Source organism: Nomascus leucogenys, chromosome 22a (genome assembly GCF_006542625.1).
Source record: "Nomascus leucogenys isolate Asia chromosome 22a, Asia_NLE_v1, whole genome shotgun sequence".
Classification (NCBI taxonomy): Eukaryota; Metazoa; Chordata; class Mammalia; order Primates; family Hylobatidae; genus Nomascus; species Nomascus leucogenys.
In genome coordinates this window covers 32,124,017-32,143,757 of record NC_044402.1, presented here as the reverse complement: position 1 = coordinate 32,143,757, position 19,741 = coordinate 32,124,017, and the positions used below count along the sequence as shown (strand labels likewise).

Below are 19,741 nucleotides of genomic sequence, written 5' to 3'. Positions count from 1 at the left end.
TCTAAGATTCAAATAAAAGAAACTAAGAGCTCGTTTACAATTTTATACTCACACAGAGGCAGCTAACCAGGCTAGACAAGTTGACATGTCGTGGAGCAAACATATGAAGCTGCTGAAGGCAAGAGATGGCCTGAGCTTGAACAAGGCAGTCTGGGTTATCTTGCATTACTGCACAACCCAGTAGACAGGAAGTCCTTAAGGTAGAAATTGAAGTACTGTTACCTAAAATAAAAAGCAGAAAGCTTTTAATAATTGGTCTATAAAAACATTACTCTTTAAACATATATTACAGGTTTTAAGATTTACTTCCAGTTTTAAGCTACGAATCTGTGACGTACAATTTCTTCTACAAAAGTAGGGATAATCTAAGTTACAGATTTTTAGATTAGTTATTATTTTTTTTTTTTGAGACAGAGTCTCAGTCTGTTGCCCAGGCTGGAGTGCAATGGTGCCATTTCGGCTCACAGCAACCCCCGGCTTCCGGGTTCAAGTGATTCTCCTGCCTCCAGTCTCCCAAGTAGCTGGGACTACAGGTGCACACCACCATGCCTGACTAATTTTTCATATTTTTAGTAGACAGGGTTTCACCATGTTGGCCAGGCTGGTCTCGAACTCCTGAGATCCAGTGATCCACCTGCCTCAGCTTCCCAAAGTGCTAGGATTACAGGCGTGAGCCACTGTGCCTGACCTACTTTAGTTATTCTTAATCTGAAAAGTTTATTACAACACAAATTATTAGGCAAAGAAGAACCTAAGACTATCAGTAGGTTATACCAAATTTTCATAAAAAGTGGAATTAGAAATTGCCAGTAAACTTAGCCTTGCTTGTATTAGTTAAGAATTACTTTCATGTATTATAATCATGTAATACTATGCAATTTGAACAGCTCGTAATATTTGAAATTTTGGGCTTAGCCATTTATTTCTTAAATAGAGAACAGAGCTCTTTGGATGATTCTGCTTCATGTCTGTCATTTTAACTGTTAAGGAAGGCATCTTTGGGAGATATGTAATTGTCTAAATATTGTACTCTGTCTTTTCAAGGTAAGATAAATCAGGCTGAATGGCATTTATATATTCATTTAACAAAACATACAGCACCTATCACGTGCCAAGCATACAGACTAGGAACTGAATTCACTTTTATGTGTATTATTTTTAATGTAAAACATCACAAAAGCAGCTATGCGCACCTTGTAGCTCTGGACCTAACGTGGTAATAAGGGCATTCAAACAGCGACCAAGGCTTTGGTGAACTTCAGCATGAGTAGGAGGCACATTTAACAACAACATTATAATAAGAGAAAGGGTAGGTTCCACATGCACATAATAGAGTGGGCCAGCAAAATCAATGATCAATGATAGAGAATGTAATGCCCAGGTCTGTAATGACAAAGAAAAACAATTAAAAACATTGCAGCAGCATTAAGAAACATAAAATACATTAAGTTGTTCTTTTGTTGAAGCAAGTGATAAAGTAACAGCAAATGTATATGCTACTACTAATATGGAAAGAGAAATGGAGGACTTCCAACTCAGAGGCAATCATCCAATTTAGAATGATATAGTTCATCATTAAGAATTGCAAGTAATAGCTGGTACTTTAGCTAACAGTTTGAATCAAATCTAGTTTGTTGAAAAATTGTTTATTGTTTAATCTATAGAAAGGATGAAAATTCAAGTTTTTAAAAAGATTCAACAAAATCTACAATTACATTCAGCAATATGGACAAATCTCTTGAACACAATGTTGAGTGAAGAAAGCCAGACATAAAAGAATATATGTTGTATGATTCCATTTACATAAAGTATAGAAGCAAGCAAAACTAATTTATGCTGTTGCAAATTAGGATAGTGGTTATCCTTGGTGGGGGCAGGTAGTTAACTAGAAGACAGTATGAGAAGTGTGTATGGGGTAATGATAATGGACTGTTTCTTGATTTCAGGTAGGTGGTTACATAATGTACTATTTGTACATAGATATGTACATTTATGGCAGGTGCACGCACACATGCACCCACACACGCACACAATGGTTTAAATGAAAAAAGACTGGTCATATACTGATAACCACTGAAGTTAGGTGATCAGTACAATAGATTCATTATAGTATACTTTCTAATTTTGTGTATGTTTTAATGTTCTATAACAAGAAGTAAATTAAAAGCTCTCTTCAGAAAATGAACTGAAAAAGTTTTATTCCTCTTATCAATGGATGTATAAGAAAGCTTACAATACTTTAAATGCTGCAAAAATGAGCTTGTTTGTTAAGGTGAGAGACAGCAATCAAGAAAATTCAGAAATGACACTGACAGCCACAGAAAGTATATAAATTAATCAACAAAAAAGGTATTCAATATAAAACTAGGTACATTCAGAATAGACTTCTTGAAGAGAGAAGAAGAATATAATAGAAGCAAAAAGTACTATATATAAAGACAGGTGAAAAATGGAAACCTTTGTCAGATGAGTAGGTTGCAAAAATTTTCTCCCATTCTGTAGGTTGCCTGTTCGCTCTGATGGTAGTTTCTTTTGCTGTGCAGAAGCTCTTTAGTTTAATTAGATCCCATTTGTCAATTTTGGCTTTTGTTGCCATTGCTTTTGGTGTTTTAGACATGAAGTCCTTGCCCACGCCTATGTCCTGAATGGTACTGCCTAGGTTTTCTTGTAGGATTTTAATGGTTTTAGGTCTAACATTTAAGTCTTTAATCCATCTTGAATTAATTTTTGTATAAGGTGTAAGGAAGGGATCCAGTTTCAGCTTTCTACATATGGCTAGCCAGTTTTCCCAGCACCATTTATTAAATAGGGAATCCTTTCCCCATTTCTTGTTTTTGTCAGGTTTGTCGAAGATCAGATAGTTGTAGATATGCGGCATCATTTCTGAGGGCTCTGTTCTGTTCCATTGATCTATGTCTCTGTTGAGGTACCAGTACCATGCTGTTTTGGTTACTGTAGCCTTGTAGTATAGTTTGAAGTCAGGTAGCATGATGCCTCCAGCTTTGTTCTTATGGCTTAGGATTGACTTGGTGATGTGGGCTCTTTTTTGGTTCCATATGAACTTTAAAGCAACCTACTCATCTGACAAAGGGCTAATATCCAGAATCTACAATGAACTCAAACAAATTTACAAGAAAAAAACAACCCCATCAAAAAGTGGGCAAAGGACATGAACAGACACTTCTCAAAAGAAGACATTTATGCAGCCAAAAAACACATGAAGAAATGCTCATCATCACTGGCCATCAGAGAAATGCAAATCAAAACCACAGTGAGATACCATCTCACACCAGTTAGAATGGCCATCATTAAAAAAGCAGGAAACAACAGGTGCTGGAGAGGATGTGGAGAAATAGGAACACTTTTACACTGTTGGTGGGACTGTAAACTAGTTCAACCATTGTGGAAGTCAGTGTGGCGATTCCTCAGGGATCTAGAACTAGAAATACCATTTGACCCAGCCATCCCATTACTGGGTATATACCCAAAGGACTATAAATCATGCTGCTATAAAGACACATGCACACGTATGTTTATCGCGGCACTATTCATAATAGCAAAGAGTTGGAACCAACCCAAATGTCCAACAACGATAGACTGGATTAAGAAAATGTGACACATATACACCATGGAATACTATGCAGCCATAAAAAATGATGAGTTCGTGTCCTTTGTAGGGACATGGATGAAACTGGAAAACATTTCTCAGTAAACTATCGCAAGGACAAAAAACCAAACACTGCATGTTCTCACTCATAGGTGGGAAGTGAACAATGAGAAGTCATGGACACAGGAAGGGGAACATCACACTCTGGGGACTGTTGTGGGGTGGGGGGAGGGGGGAGGGACAGCATTAGGAAATATACCTAATGCTAAATGACGAGTTAGTGGGTGCAGGAAATCAACATGGCACATGGATACATATGTAACAAACCTGCACATTGTGCACATGCACCCTAAAACCTAAAGTATAATTAAAAAAAAAAAAAATGGAAACCTTGTAAGTCAATTCAGTCAAGTACTAGATGAAGTGGAGGAGTCGAGTAGTAATATGGTAATTTAGAGAGGGAAAGCTAACTGGATTAAAGCTTGATGAGATGGTGGTTATACTGGATCTTAAAAGACTAAAAGATGTGGAATATCAAATAGGCATGTAAGGAGAAAAGAGAAAAAGAAAATGTAAATGTACACATGAGAATGACATGTGGATAAATCATCTGTAGAAGTCAACACTTTGAGGCAGTAACAGAAAACATCTGTGGGGTCAGTTGATGGGACTGGAATAAAGAAGTTGATTCAAGAAGCAGTAAGCACTTTGTCAAGCTTTTCTGCAGGAAAGTGGCAAGATGAAAATCTTTTAGGAAAACGAATTTAGCCTTATATCTAGAGTTGGAAAGAAAAGGACCTAAAAATGTGACGAATTAGGAGGCTATGACAGTAATTTGGCATACATTAATAAGGGAGACAGATAAGATGACAGAAGGGGAGTAAAAGAACAGGAGAAATAAAAATCATTCCATATTTGATTAAGATAGGAGAATGATGATTTTATTGACAGAAATGGGTAAGATATGTACAACGATATGGTAAAGTGGTTAAGAACAGGAGTTTGGAGTCTGTGACTTGTGTTCTTGATCTGATTCCATGATTCATTAGCTTTTCAGTTGTGAGCAAGTTGCTTAGCTTCTTAAGCCTCAGTTTTATTTCCCCATAATGGGCTATACACACTCTAATAAATTATTACGAGGACTAAGAGAATTACTATGAGACTTAGAAGAATGTATCGTAACACCTGGTACCTATCTGGACTTATGGCAACCTCTGTCTCCCCGGCTCAAGCCATCCTCCCATCGCAGCCTCCTGAGTAGCTGAGACCACAGATGCACACCATCATGCCCGGCTAATTTTTGTATCTTTTGTAGAGACAGTGTTTTACCATGTTGCCCAGACTGGTCTTGAACTCCTGAGCTCAAGCAATCTGCCTGCCTCGGCGTCCTGAAGTGTGAGATTATGGGCGTGAGCCACCACTTCTAGCCCAATGCTATTATTAAGATGGAACAGAGATACATTTTCAGAAAAACACACTGAAATTGACTTCAGACTCTGAGTGTGGGGGAAGATTTTAATTTTAAAAATCCACCAAGGTTAACAATGGCTTCCACAATTACTATGGGGGGAAACTATATTCATAAATTATTAATGTTCAATATAAACACAATCTGCATCATCTGAAAATCATGAATTTCAAGGGAAGTATCACATGAGGTACCCACCTGCACATCAGGAGAAGTGCTGTCCTGTGCCAAAGTATAAAGGATTCCAATACAAGAATTTAGGTGTTGAGAAGAACTTATCCCTCCTAAATATCTATGTAAGGACCCCAAGGCCAATGAGTGTCCTGTTCTGGTAACCACATCCCTTGCTGATTTCAATCTGTAAACGTGAAAATAAAAATAAACGGTAACCACTGCAAAAGAAAAAAACACAAAAACTAATGCATGTACATTGTCACTTAGGCAAAACTTTTTATATGGATAGTTGCAAAAGTTAGAAATACATTTTTGGCTAACTAATAAAAAATTCTGAAGTAACCGAAAGTCATCTTGCAAAAGAAAACATTTTGAATCAAAATGTCTTCATATTATTAATGATTAGTTTAGTATGAACAGTTTCAATGTCTTTCATATAGGTACATGAAGAAGGATTTTAAGACAAACATTATTATTACTTTTTCATTAAGTTACATTTTAAAAACTCAAATGCTGAGATACTTTAATTTCATAGAGTTTCAACTTAATTTTGATGTTAAAATTAAATACGCTAGGTGTGGTAGCTCACGCCTGTACTCTCAGCACTTCGGGAGGCCAAGGCGGGAGGATCACTTCAACCCAGAAGTTTGAGATCAGTCTGGACAACATAATGAGACACTGTCCCTACTAAAAAAAAATTTGTTTTAATTAACTGGGCATAGTGCCACAAGCCTCCAGTCCCAGTCACTCGGGAGGCTGAGGCTGGAGTATTGCTGGAGTCCAGGAGTTCGAGGCTGCAGTGAGCCACGATCACACCACTGTACTCCAACCTGGGTGACAGAGCAAGACCTTGTATCAAAAATAAATAAAATTAAATACAAGAGAAGTTAATGTTTATTAGGAATTTCATATGTACTGTGTGCTCATTTAAGTGGTTTATATTTAGCCCTTCTTTAATCCTCTCAACAACCCTGAAATTCATACTATTATCAGTTCCTGTTTATAGATGAAGAAACCAAAATGATAGCTCAAATAGCTCTTACAAAGTAACCAACTATCAAATGGTAGAGTTGGGATCAGAGCCAAGTTAATAACCTGACTCCAGACTTCAAATCAGACACACATATTCAGTAGGCTCCAAGGTCAAAGTGCTATCAATGCTACCACCACCACTCCTAATATAACTTATTATACATACATAACTAATATAACCACAAAGTTTTATTTGTAGGCTTTTTTCCCATATTACTTTAATATTTACTATCTCATTTACCTTAACATTCTTAAAAGGTAGTGCAGTACCTCCTGGAATAGAAGAACACTGGCTGAGAGGATTAAGTAATCTATTGAAAGTTATACAACTGATAGAAATGAAAGTACAGGCCAGGAGCAGTGGCCCGCGCTTGTAATCCCAGCACTTTGGGAGGCTGGGGCAGGCGGATCACAAGGTCAGGAGTTCGAGACCAGCCTGGCCAGCATGGAGAAACCCCATCTCTACTAAAAAAATACAAAAAGTAGCCGGGTGGTGGCACATGCCTGTAATCCCAGCTACTTGCGAGGCTGAGGCTGATGGCGTGAACCTGGGAGGTGGAGCCTGCAGTAAGCCGAGATCATGCCACTGCACTCCAGCCTGGGTGACAGGGCGAGACTCCGTCTCAAAAAAAAAAAAAAAAAAGACATGAAAGTACCGTTTGTTTCCTCATCTGCAGCCTACAGCCTTTTCTTTTTCCTGTAGTTTGTTCTTATTACTTATCATATATGTTTTATATTATAAAACTGTATAAATATTTCACTATCCTGGTGTCCATCCCATTGATGATCAATTACATCACTCATATAGATTCTGATCCTTCTTATTATATAAAGACTATAGCTGAAATAGTAATTGTTTTATGTGCCAAGACCAGCAGGCCAATTTTTATTGTCTTTCCTTTAAAGCAGTCAACATTTGACAATTTTTCTTTTCTTAGTTAAATCTCAGAATGAAGATCTTACTAGTTCCAACAAACCAGAAAGCTATATCCAGTTTTGAAACATAGCCTCTGAATATTAAATAAGAAATTCACTTACTTGTCAAAGCTAACTTGAGCTAATCCAGCAGTAAAAGCTCCATCATCAACCACTTGGGCTAATCTAGCCCATGACTCTGCAGCTGCACATCTCAGCAAGGGGTTGGGGCATTCTAGGGCTCCTGTAACTAACGTTAAGGCAAATCTTTTCATTTCTTCTGGACCTAAACATCCCCTGGAGCCAGCCACATACTGAAATATGTAAAAAACAACCCAAACTTACAATTGTAGTAAATCCTCATATCCAGTTAGGAATGTACATTCTGGTTAACCAAATCCAAATATGTTCATACTTGGATTACTACTTAAAAACAAATAAGAGCACAAAAATCCACACTGATAATACAAATATAATTTCATTTTTTTACAAAGCACTTTAGACTTTTAAGCCTCCAGGCAGCAATATGGTAATCAATTACCATTAAGGTATAAATGGTTTGAAAGAACATTAACAGAGACGTCCACAAAATAAGCGACTAATGAAGTCTATTATATTTTACTGTACATAGAAACGGTAAGTCATAAGTAACAATGAGCTGGATTTGGTCCACAGGCCATAGCCCATCAATCCCTGGTCCAGGATATCAGGATTGGTAGGTTAATGCATGGCTCTATGCAGAGATTATAGGTTTGATTTCTAACAAGTTTTATGTGGACAAAAAGTAAAAGGACAATTCCAAATCCTGAAAACTTTTCATCAGGAGATTAAGAAAAATGAAGGAAAAAAGAGCATTTTAAAAACATCCTCCAACAAACTTCATTGGCCACAAATTTTTTAAAAAATGAAGCAAACATTTAAATAAATAAAAATAATAATTACCTTCAAGAAACTAGAAACTGAAGAAACAACATGTAACTGAACCACTTGCTGACGAGCTCCTTTTGTGTGCTTTATACTGTCCAAAAGCTGTTCCAATATAAGCAGCCTACAATCAGAAATAACAGGATTTAAAAGCAAGTAGGGTTTTTTTTTTGTTTTTTTTTTTTTGAGACGGAGTCTCGCTCTGTCACCCAGGCTGGAGTATATTGGCACCATCTCGGCTCAATGCAACCTTCACCTTCCCGGCTCAAGAGACTCTCTCACCTCAGTCTCCCAAGTAGCTGGGATTACAGGTGCGCACCACCACACCCGGCTAATTTTTGTATTTTTAGAAGAGTAGTAGTAGTTTCACCATGTTGGCCAGGCTGGTCTTGAACTCCTGATCTCAAGTGATCCGCCCACCTTGGCCTCCCAAAGTGCTGGGATTACAGGCATGAGCCACTGCCCCTGGCCTCTCAGTACCATTTAAACTTCACACTTTAGGTTCTTTAAACTACTGTAGTAATTTTAAGTGTTAGAATGCACATTCCAATAACTGGAAAACTAAAATTTGAGATAATACCAACAAATGTCAATATTGATATAACTCCACAAATATTATATGTAACACATAGCCTCACAGAATTCGAGGCAGGAAGATTGCTTGAGGCTAGGAGTTTAAGACCAGCCTGGGCAACACAGCGAGACCTCTGACGCTACAAAAAATTAAAAAGTTAGCTAGGCATAGTGGCACATGACTGTAGTTCTAGCTATCCAGGAGGCTGAAGCAGAAGGGTCACTTGAGCCCAGGAGTTCACGGTTACAGTAAGCTATGATCATGCCACTGTACTCCAGCAAAGTACGGTGACAAAGGGTGACAAAGCAAGATCCTGTCTCAGAGGAAAAAAAAAAAGAATAAAAATGATTTGAAAAGCGCTAAAAAGGTAATGTTAAATGAAAAAAGCAAGAGTTAAAATTGTTTTACATATAGTATAGTCCCAAGTATATTTTCAAAGCATAGTTGGGGATTCAAAGAGCTATGCTGCTTCTGGTTAGCTATAGATGCCATCATAGCTCATTGCAGCCTCGACCTCCTGGGCTTAAGTGATTCTCTAGCCTCAGCCACCAGAGTACCTGGGACTATAGGAATACATTACCCACACCCTGCTAATTTTTTTTTTTTTTTTAAGAGATGACGTCTCACTATGTTGCTCAGGCTGGTCTTGAACTCCTAAGCTCAAGCGATCCTCCAGCCTCGGCCTCTGAAAGTGCTAGGATTATAGGGGTAAACCACTGTGCCTGGTCATTTTTCTTCTTTTACAATGTTTGTGAATCCAAATTTCATTATATACACATACTAAAATTTATTCAACCACTCTGCTACTGGTGAGAAAAATGTTCCAATTTTCAAAATTCTAATTAAGATAAATATATACAATATTTCATGTCCTTATAGCACACAGGTTTTAATTCCTTATGTCAAGATTAAATACATGTAACCATAAAATAAACCACCCCATCTTACCATTAATTTCTCTTTAAAACATTGTTTCTATGCCCTATACTTCCTTTTCCCTCTTTTCTCCCTTTAAATGAGAAACGTGAAATATACTGAAGATAACTTTTTCAGTTGTAAATTGTCTTGATGGCAGGAAGCTTATAATTTTATCTTCATCTCCCTAATATCTTGTGTTTGGCATGTAGTAGGCAGTCAGGTGTGCTTGTTAAGCAAGCATAAAAGACAACAGCATCAGGTAATTAAACATACGGCATGACTGGCTGAACATGAAAATATGGATATACTTTTATCTGACCTTAATGTGCTTTCAATAATATCCCTAAGTCCTTTAAAACTAGATCTCCATCATTCTGCTGAGGCTACAAGGCAAGCTGTACTGTAAATGGCAATTTTGTTATCAAATCAGAATAGACATGGGGATTGCGCCTTTAAAAAACCTAACTGTAGGCTGGGCGCAGTGGCTCACGCCTGTAATCCCAGCACTTTGGGAGACCGAGGCGGGCGGATCACGAGGTCAGGAGATCGAGACCATCCTGGCTAACACAGTGAAACCCCATCTCTACTAAAAATACAAAAAATTAGCCGGGCGAGGTGGCGGGTGCCTGTAGTCCCAGCTACTCGGGAGGCTGAGGCAGCAGAATGGCGTGAACCCCGGTGGGTGGAGCCTGCAGTGAGCCGAGATCGTGCCACTGCACTCCAGCCTGGGCGACAGCGAGACTCTGTCTCAAAAAACAAAACAAAACAAAACAAAACAAAAAAAACCTAACTGTACAAGGAGTTAAAGAGTAAAAAGGAAGGTATGAGGCTATGTGTATGTACATCATATGGGTTGGGGAAAAAAGTATGTATAAAATCAATTTATAAAATGTAATAAAGGCCAGGTGCAATGGCAAACACCTACAATCCCAGCACTTCAGGAGGCCGAGATGGGCAGATCACCTGATGTCAGGAGTTTGAGACCAGCCTGGACAACATGGTGAAACTCCATCTCTATTAAAAATACAAAAACTAGCCAGGTGTGGTGGCATGTGCCTGTAGTCCCAGCTACTTGGGAGGCTGAGGCAGGAGAACTGCTTGAGCCAAGAGTGGAGGTTGCAGTGAGCTGAGACGGCACCGCTGTACTCCAGCCTGGGTGACTGAGCGAGACTCCATCTCCAAAAATAAAAAATAAAAATAAAAATAAAATGTAATAAAAATGGTGGAACACTAAGAATACTTAGAAAAGTACTTATTTCCTTACTTCAAGGTTAATTGTATTTCTCGTAATAAATTTGAAAAACTCAGAAAAGCACATTAAAAAAAATAAAATTTACCCCAAATCCCACCACCTACAAAGAGCCGCCATTAACATTTTGACATCTTTGTTCTTTTCTCCCTTAGACATATGAATAATTTTTAGAAAACAGTGATCGTATTGTACATACTTTGTTAATAACTTGTTTTGTTTCCCCTAAACAATATTATCAGGGATTTTCCCATCTTATTAACTATTACGTGGTTTTACTATAATAGTATTACTGAATAGGTATTAGTATTATATATTCTGGCAATATAATTTATATAACCAACTTCCTAGTTTGGCTATTTCTAATTGGGACATTTAGGCTATTTCTAATTTTTCTTATTACAAATAACATGCTAAGTATCTTGCATATGAAAATTTTTCTGGTGGCTCACGCCTGTAATCCTAGCACTTTGGGCGGCAGGGGCAGGAGGATCGCTTGAGCCCATGAGTTCGAGACCAGCCTAGGCAACATAGTGAGACCTTATCTCCACTAAAAAGAAAAAAAATTAGCCAGTGTAGTGGTGCCTGCCTGTAGATCCAGCTACTTAGGAAGCTGAGGCAGGACAATTGCTTGAGCTTGGGAGACTGAAGCTGCAGTGAGGCAAAATCGCACCACTGCACTCCAGCCTGGATGACAGAATGAGACGCTGCCTCAAAAAAAATTAAAAAAACAAACAAGAAAAGTTTTCTGCCCATTGTTTAAGTCCGTATTTAAGGCATTTTTTGTTTTTTTTTTGAGATGGAGTCTCGCTCTGTCGCCCAGGCTGGAGTGCAGTGGCGCGATCTCAACTCAATGCAAGCTCCGCCTCCCGGGTTCACGCCATTCTTGTGTCTCAGCCTTCTGAGTAGCTGGGACTACAGGCGCCCGCACCACACCTGGCTAACTTTTTTTGTATTTTTAGTAGAGACGGGGTTTCACTGTGTTAACCAGGATGGTCTTGATCTCCTGGCCTCAGGATCCGCTGAGGCAGCTTCCCAAAGTGCTGGGATTACAGGAGTGAGCCACTGCGCCCGGCCGGCATTTTTTTTTTTAAGAACATATTTATGTCCAAAGCGCCACCCTGTAGGAAGATTATGGAGGGTAAATGTGATAACAATGGGACATTAAGAATAACTGTATGATCAAGCTCCCAAGTTAAAAACCTGTAACGTCATTATTAGATCATATCAAACATCTGTTATCGTGAAATTGTATCACACTGAAAGTTACAAAAATACATAAGGTTAGAGATTAAGAATTTGTTGTACTGTACTATAAGTTGACCTATACTATTATTTCTTGACCACATTCATGGACCAAAGACTACAAAACAGGATTGTCAGAGCTCAAAATCTTTTTCTTCATCCTCTGCCCCCCAATCCTGAAAGAGACTGAATATTAACTAATCAAGGATACAAGATATATGACACCAATTTCTATAGAGATCTCAACAAAAGATTCTGATCTTCAGGAAGATGAAGATGACTTATTCTTAGTAATACTGAATTAGTACTCATAAGTAGTATCAATTATAACATATAATTATCAGTTTGTAATGAAATGATAGGTACTAAAAGTTTTGAGTCTAGATGGAATAAAAATGCAGTTAACTGAATAAAGGGTGAAGATGTAATATTTGAAAATGTTGATTTATTTTACATTATACATTTTACATTATATACCCTTTAGACAGGAGGTACACACAGTATACACAAACAAAATAGTAACCACAAACAAAAACAAAATAATACTTTTTAGAGGGTATATAATGGCAAAATTTTTTACTCCTGAGAATTATAACTGTTTAAGCTTTTCCTCTCTGTCCATCCATTCCCAAGTGACATCATTTGTTGAAGCAGTCCATTTATCACAATCACCTAAGGAGTTTAAAAAATTTCAGTGCCCACCACCACAGTATGCATACCATACTAGTCAGGATCTTCCGTATCTGAAAAATTTGTCCAGATAATTCCAATGTGCAAGTCAAGGGTGGAACAATCCTCAGGTGAATTAAGGAACTCATTCTTTGCAATTAGGTGAAAATCTATTTAAAAGCAAACCACAAACACAGGCCAGGAGCAGTAGCTTACACCTGTAATCCCAGGACTTTGGGAGGCCGACAGGGGCAGATCACCTGAGGTCAGGAGTTCAAGACCACTCTGGCCAACATGACGAAAGCCCATCTCTACTAAAAATACAAAAATTAGCCAGGCATGGTGGCACGTGCCTGTAGTCCCAGCTACTCGGGAGGCTGAGGCAGGAGAATCACTTGAACGTGGGAGGCGGAGGTTGCAGTGAGCCGAGATGGTGCCACTGTACTTCAGCCTGGGTGACAGAGCGGAACTCTGTCTCAAAACAAAAAATAAAGTAACCACACACAGGCTGGGCACAGTGGCTCATGCCTATAATCTCAGCACTTTGGGAGGCCGAGGAGGGCAGATCAGCTGAGGTCAGGAGTTTGAGACCAGCCTAGCCAACGTTATGAAACCCCATCTCCACTAAAAGATGCAAAAATTAGCCAGGCGTGGCGGTGCATGCCTGTAATCCCAGCTACTTGGGAAGCTGAGGCAGGAGAATCACTTGAAACCCAGGAGGTGGATGTTGCAGTGAGCTACTGCACTCCAGCCTGGGCTCTCTCAAAGAAAAAAAAAGTAACCACAAACAATACATGATTGAGATCAATATTATTTCTTTTCTGTATAAAATATCTTGACTTTCCAACCTTTAAACATTTTTACGTTAGAACTCTACAGTCAGAATAGAGAGAATCAACTAATTTAAAAGACAATTACATATGCATTAATAAATTGTGCATTAATTTATATTACATAAGTATTATTTCCAACCTTAGGACAACCACGTTACACAACTGTTTAAACATAAGGCTAACCACAATAACAAAATGGCTTGAAATATTCGGCTGCTGTTTAAATATAGATACTTTAATTAAGACCTTTCTTCTCTAGAACTTAAATGTAAGGCCGAAAAGCAAACAGCCTGATATTTTACATAAATATCGTATCTGGCATAACAGGAAATTAGAAACTTAACTTCCCTAGTCATGTAGTTTCTATCTTCTGGTTCTGTAACGACACCTACTGGAGACTGCGGATAACTGCTTATAACCCCTTTCTGTATCTGGGATCTTGCCAGGTCACTTCTTTATAAATATATTTTTGAGACAGTGTCTTGCTCTGTTGCTAAGCCTGGAGTGCAGTGGCAAGATCTTGGCTCACTGCAACCTCTAACTCCCAGTATCAAGCGATCCTCCCACCTCAGCCTCCTGAGTAGCTGAGACTACAGTTGCACACCACCATGCACAGCTAATTTTTGTATTTTTGTAGAGAAGGGGTTTTGCCATGTTGCCTAGGCTGCTCTTGAACTGTTGGGCTCAAGCAATTTGCCTGCCTTGGCCTCTCAAAGTGCTTGGTTACAGGTGTAAGCTACTGTGCCTGGTCACCTACTATTTTTATTTCAAAATAATTAGAATCCTGTTTGTTCCAAATTTGTTCGAATCCAAACAGAATGATAGGGTTTGCTTTTATCTGTTCTCAATGTTTTTATCAAAACAAACAAAATCTCCTCTTCCTTGAATATTCATTATTATTATTACAACTTAGGTGGGGATACAAAAACTATGAGCACATTAAAAAATTCATTACACTTAATAAGAAAGGATCTTCCTGAAACTACAACTGGGCAATAAACCCGAAAAGAAAACTTCTCTAGAATAATAAAATCACTTTTTTAAGAGGAAAGGCTGTAAAAAGTATATTTTCTTTTTTGCTTTTCCACCTTAGACCCATCAAAGATAGTGGAACCATTTAAGAAAAGGCTTAATTTAAATCCTTTGCTTAAAAGGCCAGCCCTGTTTCATCCACAGTAGTTACTGGTATATTAATCCAAATTAATTATTCTAAAGTAATTATATGCTCTATAAAAAGGCAGTTAGAGACTAGTTCAAATTTCATCCTCTCCATGAATCTTTCTTTGACTATTCCAAACCACTATAATTTTCCTCTTCATTCATTAACAATTCAGTCATATATTCTCTTATCACCATAACCTTATAGTTACAGTATATACAGGAAATGCTACAAATACATTTGGAAAAAACATTATCTTTTGAAACTGAAGCTAGTAAAAATCAATATAAATTTCATTCACTTTTCTATGCAATGAAAGCAAATTATCCCAAGACCTGTTTCAGAGAGGTGCTGGTGATGAAACTAAAATATTTTTCTAAGTCTTCACCAAAGAGATAAAGGTAAATTCTCTAACTGGTATCCTCTGGAAGATATAACTGGATAAGAAGATATAATAAAAGCTATGATCTAGTCAAATGCATTGTTGTTGGTTGAGAGAGAGGAAATGAATGAATGAATCAGTGTAGGTGAAAGTGATTTGTAAACTATTATTAGCCACAATAGCCTATGAGAGAGATTCACTTCCCATTTCGTTTTTCAGATAGTAACAGAATTTCCTGGATAGTGGATTTTGATGCCTGAGAAATGTATATGTCCAGTTACTAATTAAGAAACTATCATTCTCAATGAGAAATCATTATCATCCTTTGGTTTTTCAAAACCAAAGTCCATTTTTTGGGGAGGACATCTTGTATTTATTAATTTTTCACATACAATAGCATAAGATGGAAATCCCTACATAGTATGAGGTGTACAACATGATGTTTTTAACGAGGTTTTGCTCATATATACATTGTGAAATAGATTACCACAATGAAGTTAATTAAATATCTATTATCTTTGTGTGTGTATGTGTGTGTGTTCTAAAGCAGGGTGGCCCCAACCAGTGGGCCACAGACTGGTACTGGTCCACGGCCTGTTAGGAACTGGGCCGCACAGCAGGAGGAGAGTGGAGGGCAAGCGAGCATTATCATCTGAGCCAAACTCCTGTCAGATCAGCAGCGGCATTAGATTCTCAACGGAGTGTGAACCCTATTGTCAACTGTGCATGTGAGGGATCTAGGTTGTGCACCCCTCACAATGCCTGATGATCTGAGGTGGAACAGTTTTATCCCAAAACCTCCTCCTATCCCTACCCTATGGACAAACTGTCTTTCACCAAACTGGTCCCTGGTGCCTAAAAGGTTGGGGACCACTGGTCTAAAGTTCATTTTAAGTGAACTGATAAAAACCATTTAAAATCCCTCCAATTGAAGACAAATCCCTGGACCTATAATGGTTCCAAAAAATTTCCAAGGTAATAAAGCCTATGAGACCTAGTCTAAGAAAAAACCTAGTATGTGTCTTTGTAATGACTGCTCATAAATCAATATTCTTATGTCACTATTTTTCATTTGTATTTTCAGCTAGATGATAAGCTAACTGTGGGCAAAGCATTGTATCCACAACAGTTCTAGTGGTTTTAGGCATTTAATCATTTCTTATTAAATATTAGCCAAGTGAATAATTAAGCAAGAACTTTTATTTCACCTTCACCTGTCATTTATAAGAAATCATTTATGCTAATGAGATCTCTAGCAACATTCTTCTTACCCACCAGTTCTCTATTATCCATTCACTGAACCATTGAAGATATTTACCTTTGAGTTTCTCCCACATGAGCGCATACAACCCCAAAGAGCCTGGATGCAGAACTAATAACTGATAGTGCTGGAGGTAAGGGCTTAGGCACTGAATCTCCCTCTACATCTTTCTCATAAATCGAATAAGGGTCATATTCAAGACTTCCGCAAGCAACACCATTACCAAGCAGGAGCTAAAAGGGAAAAAAAGTATATAACATTTTAAAATCACTGATCACAGATTGAATCTACTCAAGAGTAAAAAATGGCCATACCTGTTCTTCAATAAATCTATGGTCAGTCTCTTGTAGCAAAGGACTTAATATCAAAAGATCATCCTGATGACAGAGGGGTGGAAGTAAAAATGTAGATGATGCCACCTGAATATCAGGGGCAGTCAAGTCAGCAGCTAGCTCTTTGAGGATAGCACAGAGGTTTCCTGTTGAGTCACAGAAAAACAGCAATTAGTACTATTAATTACTGGGTGAGAGTATGGGGTTTAAAACTCAGGTTGAGCTTTAATGCACCCAATTGCCAATTTTAACATATCACAGCTGAAGATTGTATTTCTCATCCTTGAAAACTGCCCTAGAAATGACTGGCTCAACTATGTGTTGCTAGTAACAAGGTTAAGAATGGATACTAAAAGAACATCTCAAAGTGTGTGTGTGTGTGTGTGTGTGTGTGTACACATACCTTAAGGTATAACATGACATGAAATATAAAAATAGATGTAAAAAAAGATTTACAAAAGCAGATATGTTTTTTAAAAAAGCACAGTCTGAAAAAATGTGTAAGAATTAGCCTGAGGCTGGGTGTGGTGGCTCACGCCTGTAATCTCAGCACTTTGGGAGGCGAAAGTGGGCAGATCACTTGAGGTCAGGAGTTCAAGACCAACCTGGCCAACATGGTGAAACCCTATCTCTACTAAAAACACAAAAATTAGCCAGGTGTGGTGGCAGGTGCCTGTAACCCCAGCTACTCAGAGGCTGAGGCAGGAGAATCGCTTGAATCCGGGAGGCAGAGGTTGCAGTGAGCCAAGATCAGCCACTGCACTCCAGCCTGGGCAACAGAGACTCCATCTCAAGAAAAAAAAAAAAAAATTAGCCTGAGAAAACTTAGACATGTTATTATGGAAAATTTCAAACATAAATAAATAATAGTACTATGATGATGCCTGCCCCTATTGCTTCCAGCATATGCTCATTATTCATCTTTACCAGCTGCAACAGTATTATTTCACCTACATCCCCATTCCTGATCCCACATTTCTCCACATTATTTTTAAGAAAACCCTAGGCAGCACATCATTTCATCCCTAAATATTTCACTGTGTATCATTAAAGTGAATTACATTTTATTTTGAACATAATCCTGCTATCATAATCTCATGTTGTAAAAAAAAAAAACCACTGAACATCAGATACCCATTCAGTATTCAAATTTCCAACTATCTCATAAACACCTGTTTTTGTTTGCTTCCATGTCTGAATCTAGATCTAAGTAAGGTGTACACATTGCAGCTAGTTTATCTTGTTTCTTTCAATTTAGTATTCTCCCTATACCTTTCCCCTCACTGGTAATTTATTTGAAGAAACAAGGTTATTTATTTTGTACAATTTTCTGCAGTCTGGGTTTTTATGATTATAGGCCCCTGGTATAGCTTAATTTGTTCTTCTATCTGTACTTTAAAAAAAAAAAAATTGGTAGTTGTATCTAGAAGAGGCTCATTTTTGTTTTTGGTGGTGGGCAGGGTGGGTACAGGTTAGTTCATAAATGGTATTGTGTTCTCCCATAACACAGGAGACAACATATGGTTGCCTCTCTAACATATACACTTTGAAAAGCTGATCCATTTATCACATTGACTGCAACGATCACCTCAAAGATGTTTTATCCTAATTTTTGTTAGGTTATCAAAAAATCTTATCCACAGAGAGCTTAAATGGCTTTTGCCAGTTTGTAACTTAAGTACTGCAGGAATGAGTAAAAATTCCCTTAGAAAAATGTTTATATTCTTCTAAGTGTTTCTTTGAGCAATTGCCCCAGGATGAAATGAGGACTGGGGTGATATCCACTGATCAGAAGTGGTAGGATGAGTTAGGAAGGGTTTACTTGCCATCACTTTCTGTATCATTAGCAGCAGTAACAGTAGTAACAACAAATATTTATTGAAGTTTACTTTTTTTTTTTTCAAGAGATGAGGTCTCACAATATTGTCCAGGCTAATCTCTAAATCCAAGCCTCAAGTGATCCTCCTGTCTCAGCCTCCTGAATAGCTGAGATTACACACAGTGCTTGGCTTACTGAATACTTAATATGTGTTGGGAAATGTCCTAAAAGCTTTACATATAACCTTCATAGTAACCTAATAAGGTCAGGTTAGTATGTTGTTTTACAGGTAAGGAAACAGGAACAGGAAATTTATTACTTGCCAGAGATCATATGGTGATCACACAGCTGTCAGACTGAAACCCAGTTAATCAGGTTCCAGAATTTGAGCTTTTAACCACCGTGCTGAATCACTCATTCATCCAAATTGTGTTTAATATGCCACAGAGAAAAATTTTATTATATTTAATCTTCCTTTCAAGAAGGTATACACTATGGGATACCAATACATACATATAACTATAATAGGAAGGTAGGAACTATTATGTTTCATAAAAGATAAAAACAAAAGCACTATTAAATTTAGGGAAAGGAGAGATTACATACAGGAATTAGGAAGAGTGGACAGGGATCAGTGAAGTCATAATGACTCAGCAAATGACAGTTGCTCAAAGGAATGTCTAAGTTTAGTTACCAGTACATGACACTCAGCAAAATAATTCTGTTGGTAGTACAATATACAAGTTATGTTTGTTCCTATGGCTATGTGTGAAAATAGTAGAAAATCTTTGCTCCTCAGTTAAAAGTGATTACTTTCCCAACTGTCCCTGGAAAATTAAGATAATTTTGAAATGCAAATAAGCTTTTGTATAAAAATGCGTCACTAACTTCCTGATGAGTTATTTTCAATGTAGAGAATATTAAGATATTTGAAAATAAATCCATACCAAAACTAAGACAGGAAATAAAAACTAAGAACTCAATTTTTACTCCAATCCTTCAGAAAACTAAGTCACTCTAAGACTCTAAATCTACATCTGCTGGATAGTCATGAAGAAAAGTTATCTCAATTTTTAAATGCATTCCACGTGGCAAAAGCAATTTCTTACTATGTCCTAGAAACTGACTCTTAGACAACACATTGGAGGAACCAATAAAATCAGAATCTTATTTATTTATT

General features: G+C 37.7%; 1 protein-coding gene across 1 annotated transcript in view; it reads right to left on the bottom strand.

Annotated features, from left to right (window-relative positions):
- The window catches only part of HEATR5A (HEAT repeat containing 5A), a 130,717-nt gene that overhangs the window by 52,527 nt on the left and 58,449 nt on the right, over positions 1-19,741 (bottom strand). The window contains exons 15-21 of the mRNA XM_003260726.2: positions 16,725-16,888; positions 16,468-16,643; positions 8,139-8,244; positions 7,320-7,510; positions 5,274-5,433; positions 1,194-1,383; positions 53-222 (exon numbers count right to left, since the gene is read on the bottom strand). Of these exons, the coding sequence (XP_003260774.2) occupies positions 53-222; positions 1,194-1,383; positions 5,274-5,433; positions 7,320-7,510; positions 8,139-8,244; positions 16,468-16,643; positions 16,725-16,888 (1,157 nt within the window). The remainder of the gene's footprint in view (positions 1-52; positions 223-1,193; positions 1,384-5,273; positions 5,434-7,319; positions 7,511-8,138; positions 8,245-16,467; positions 16,644-16,724; positions 16,889-19,741) is intronic.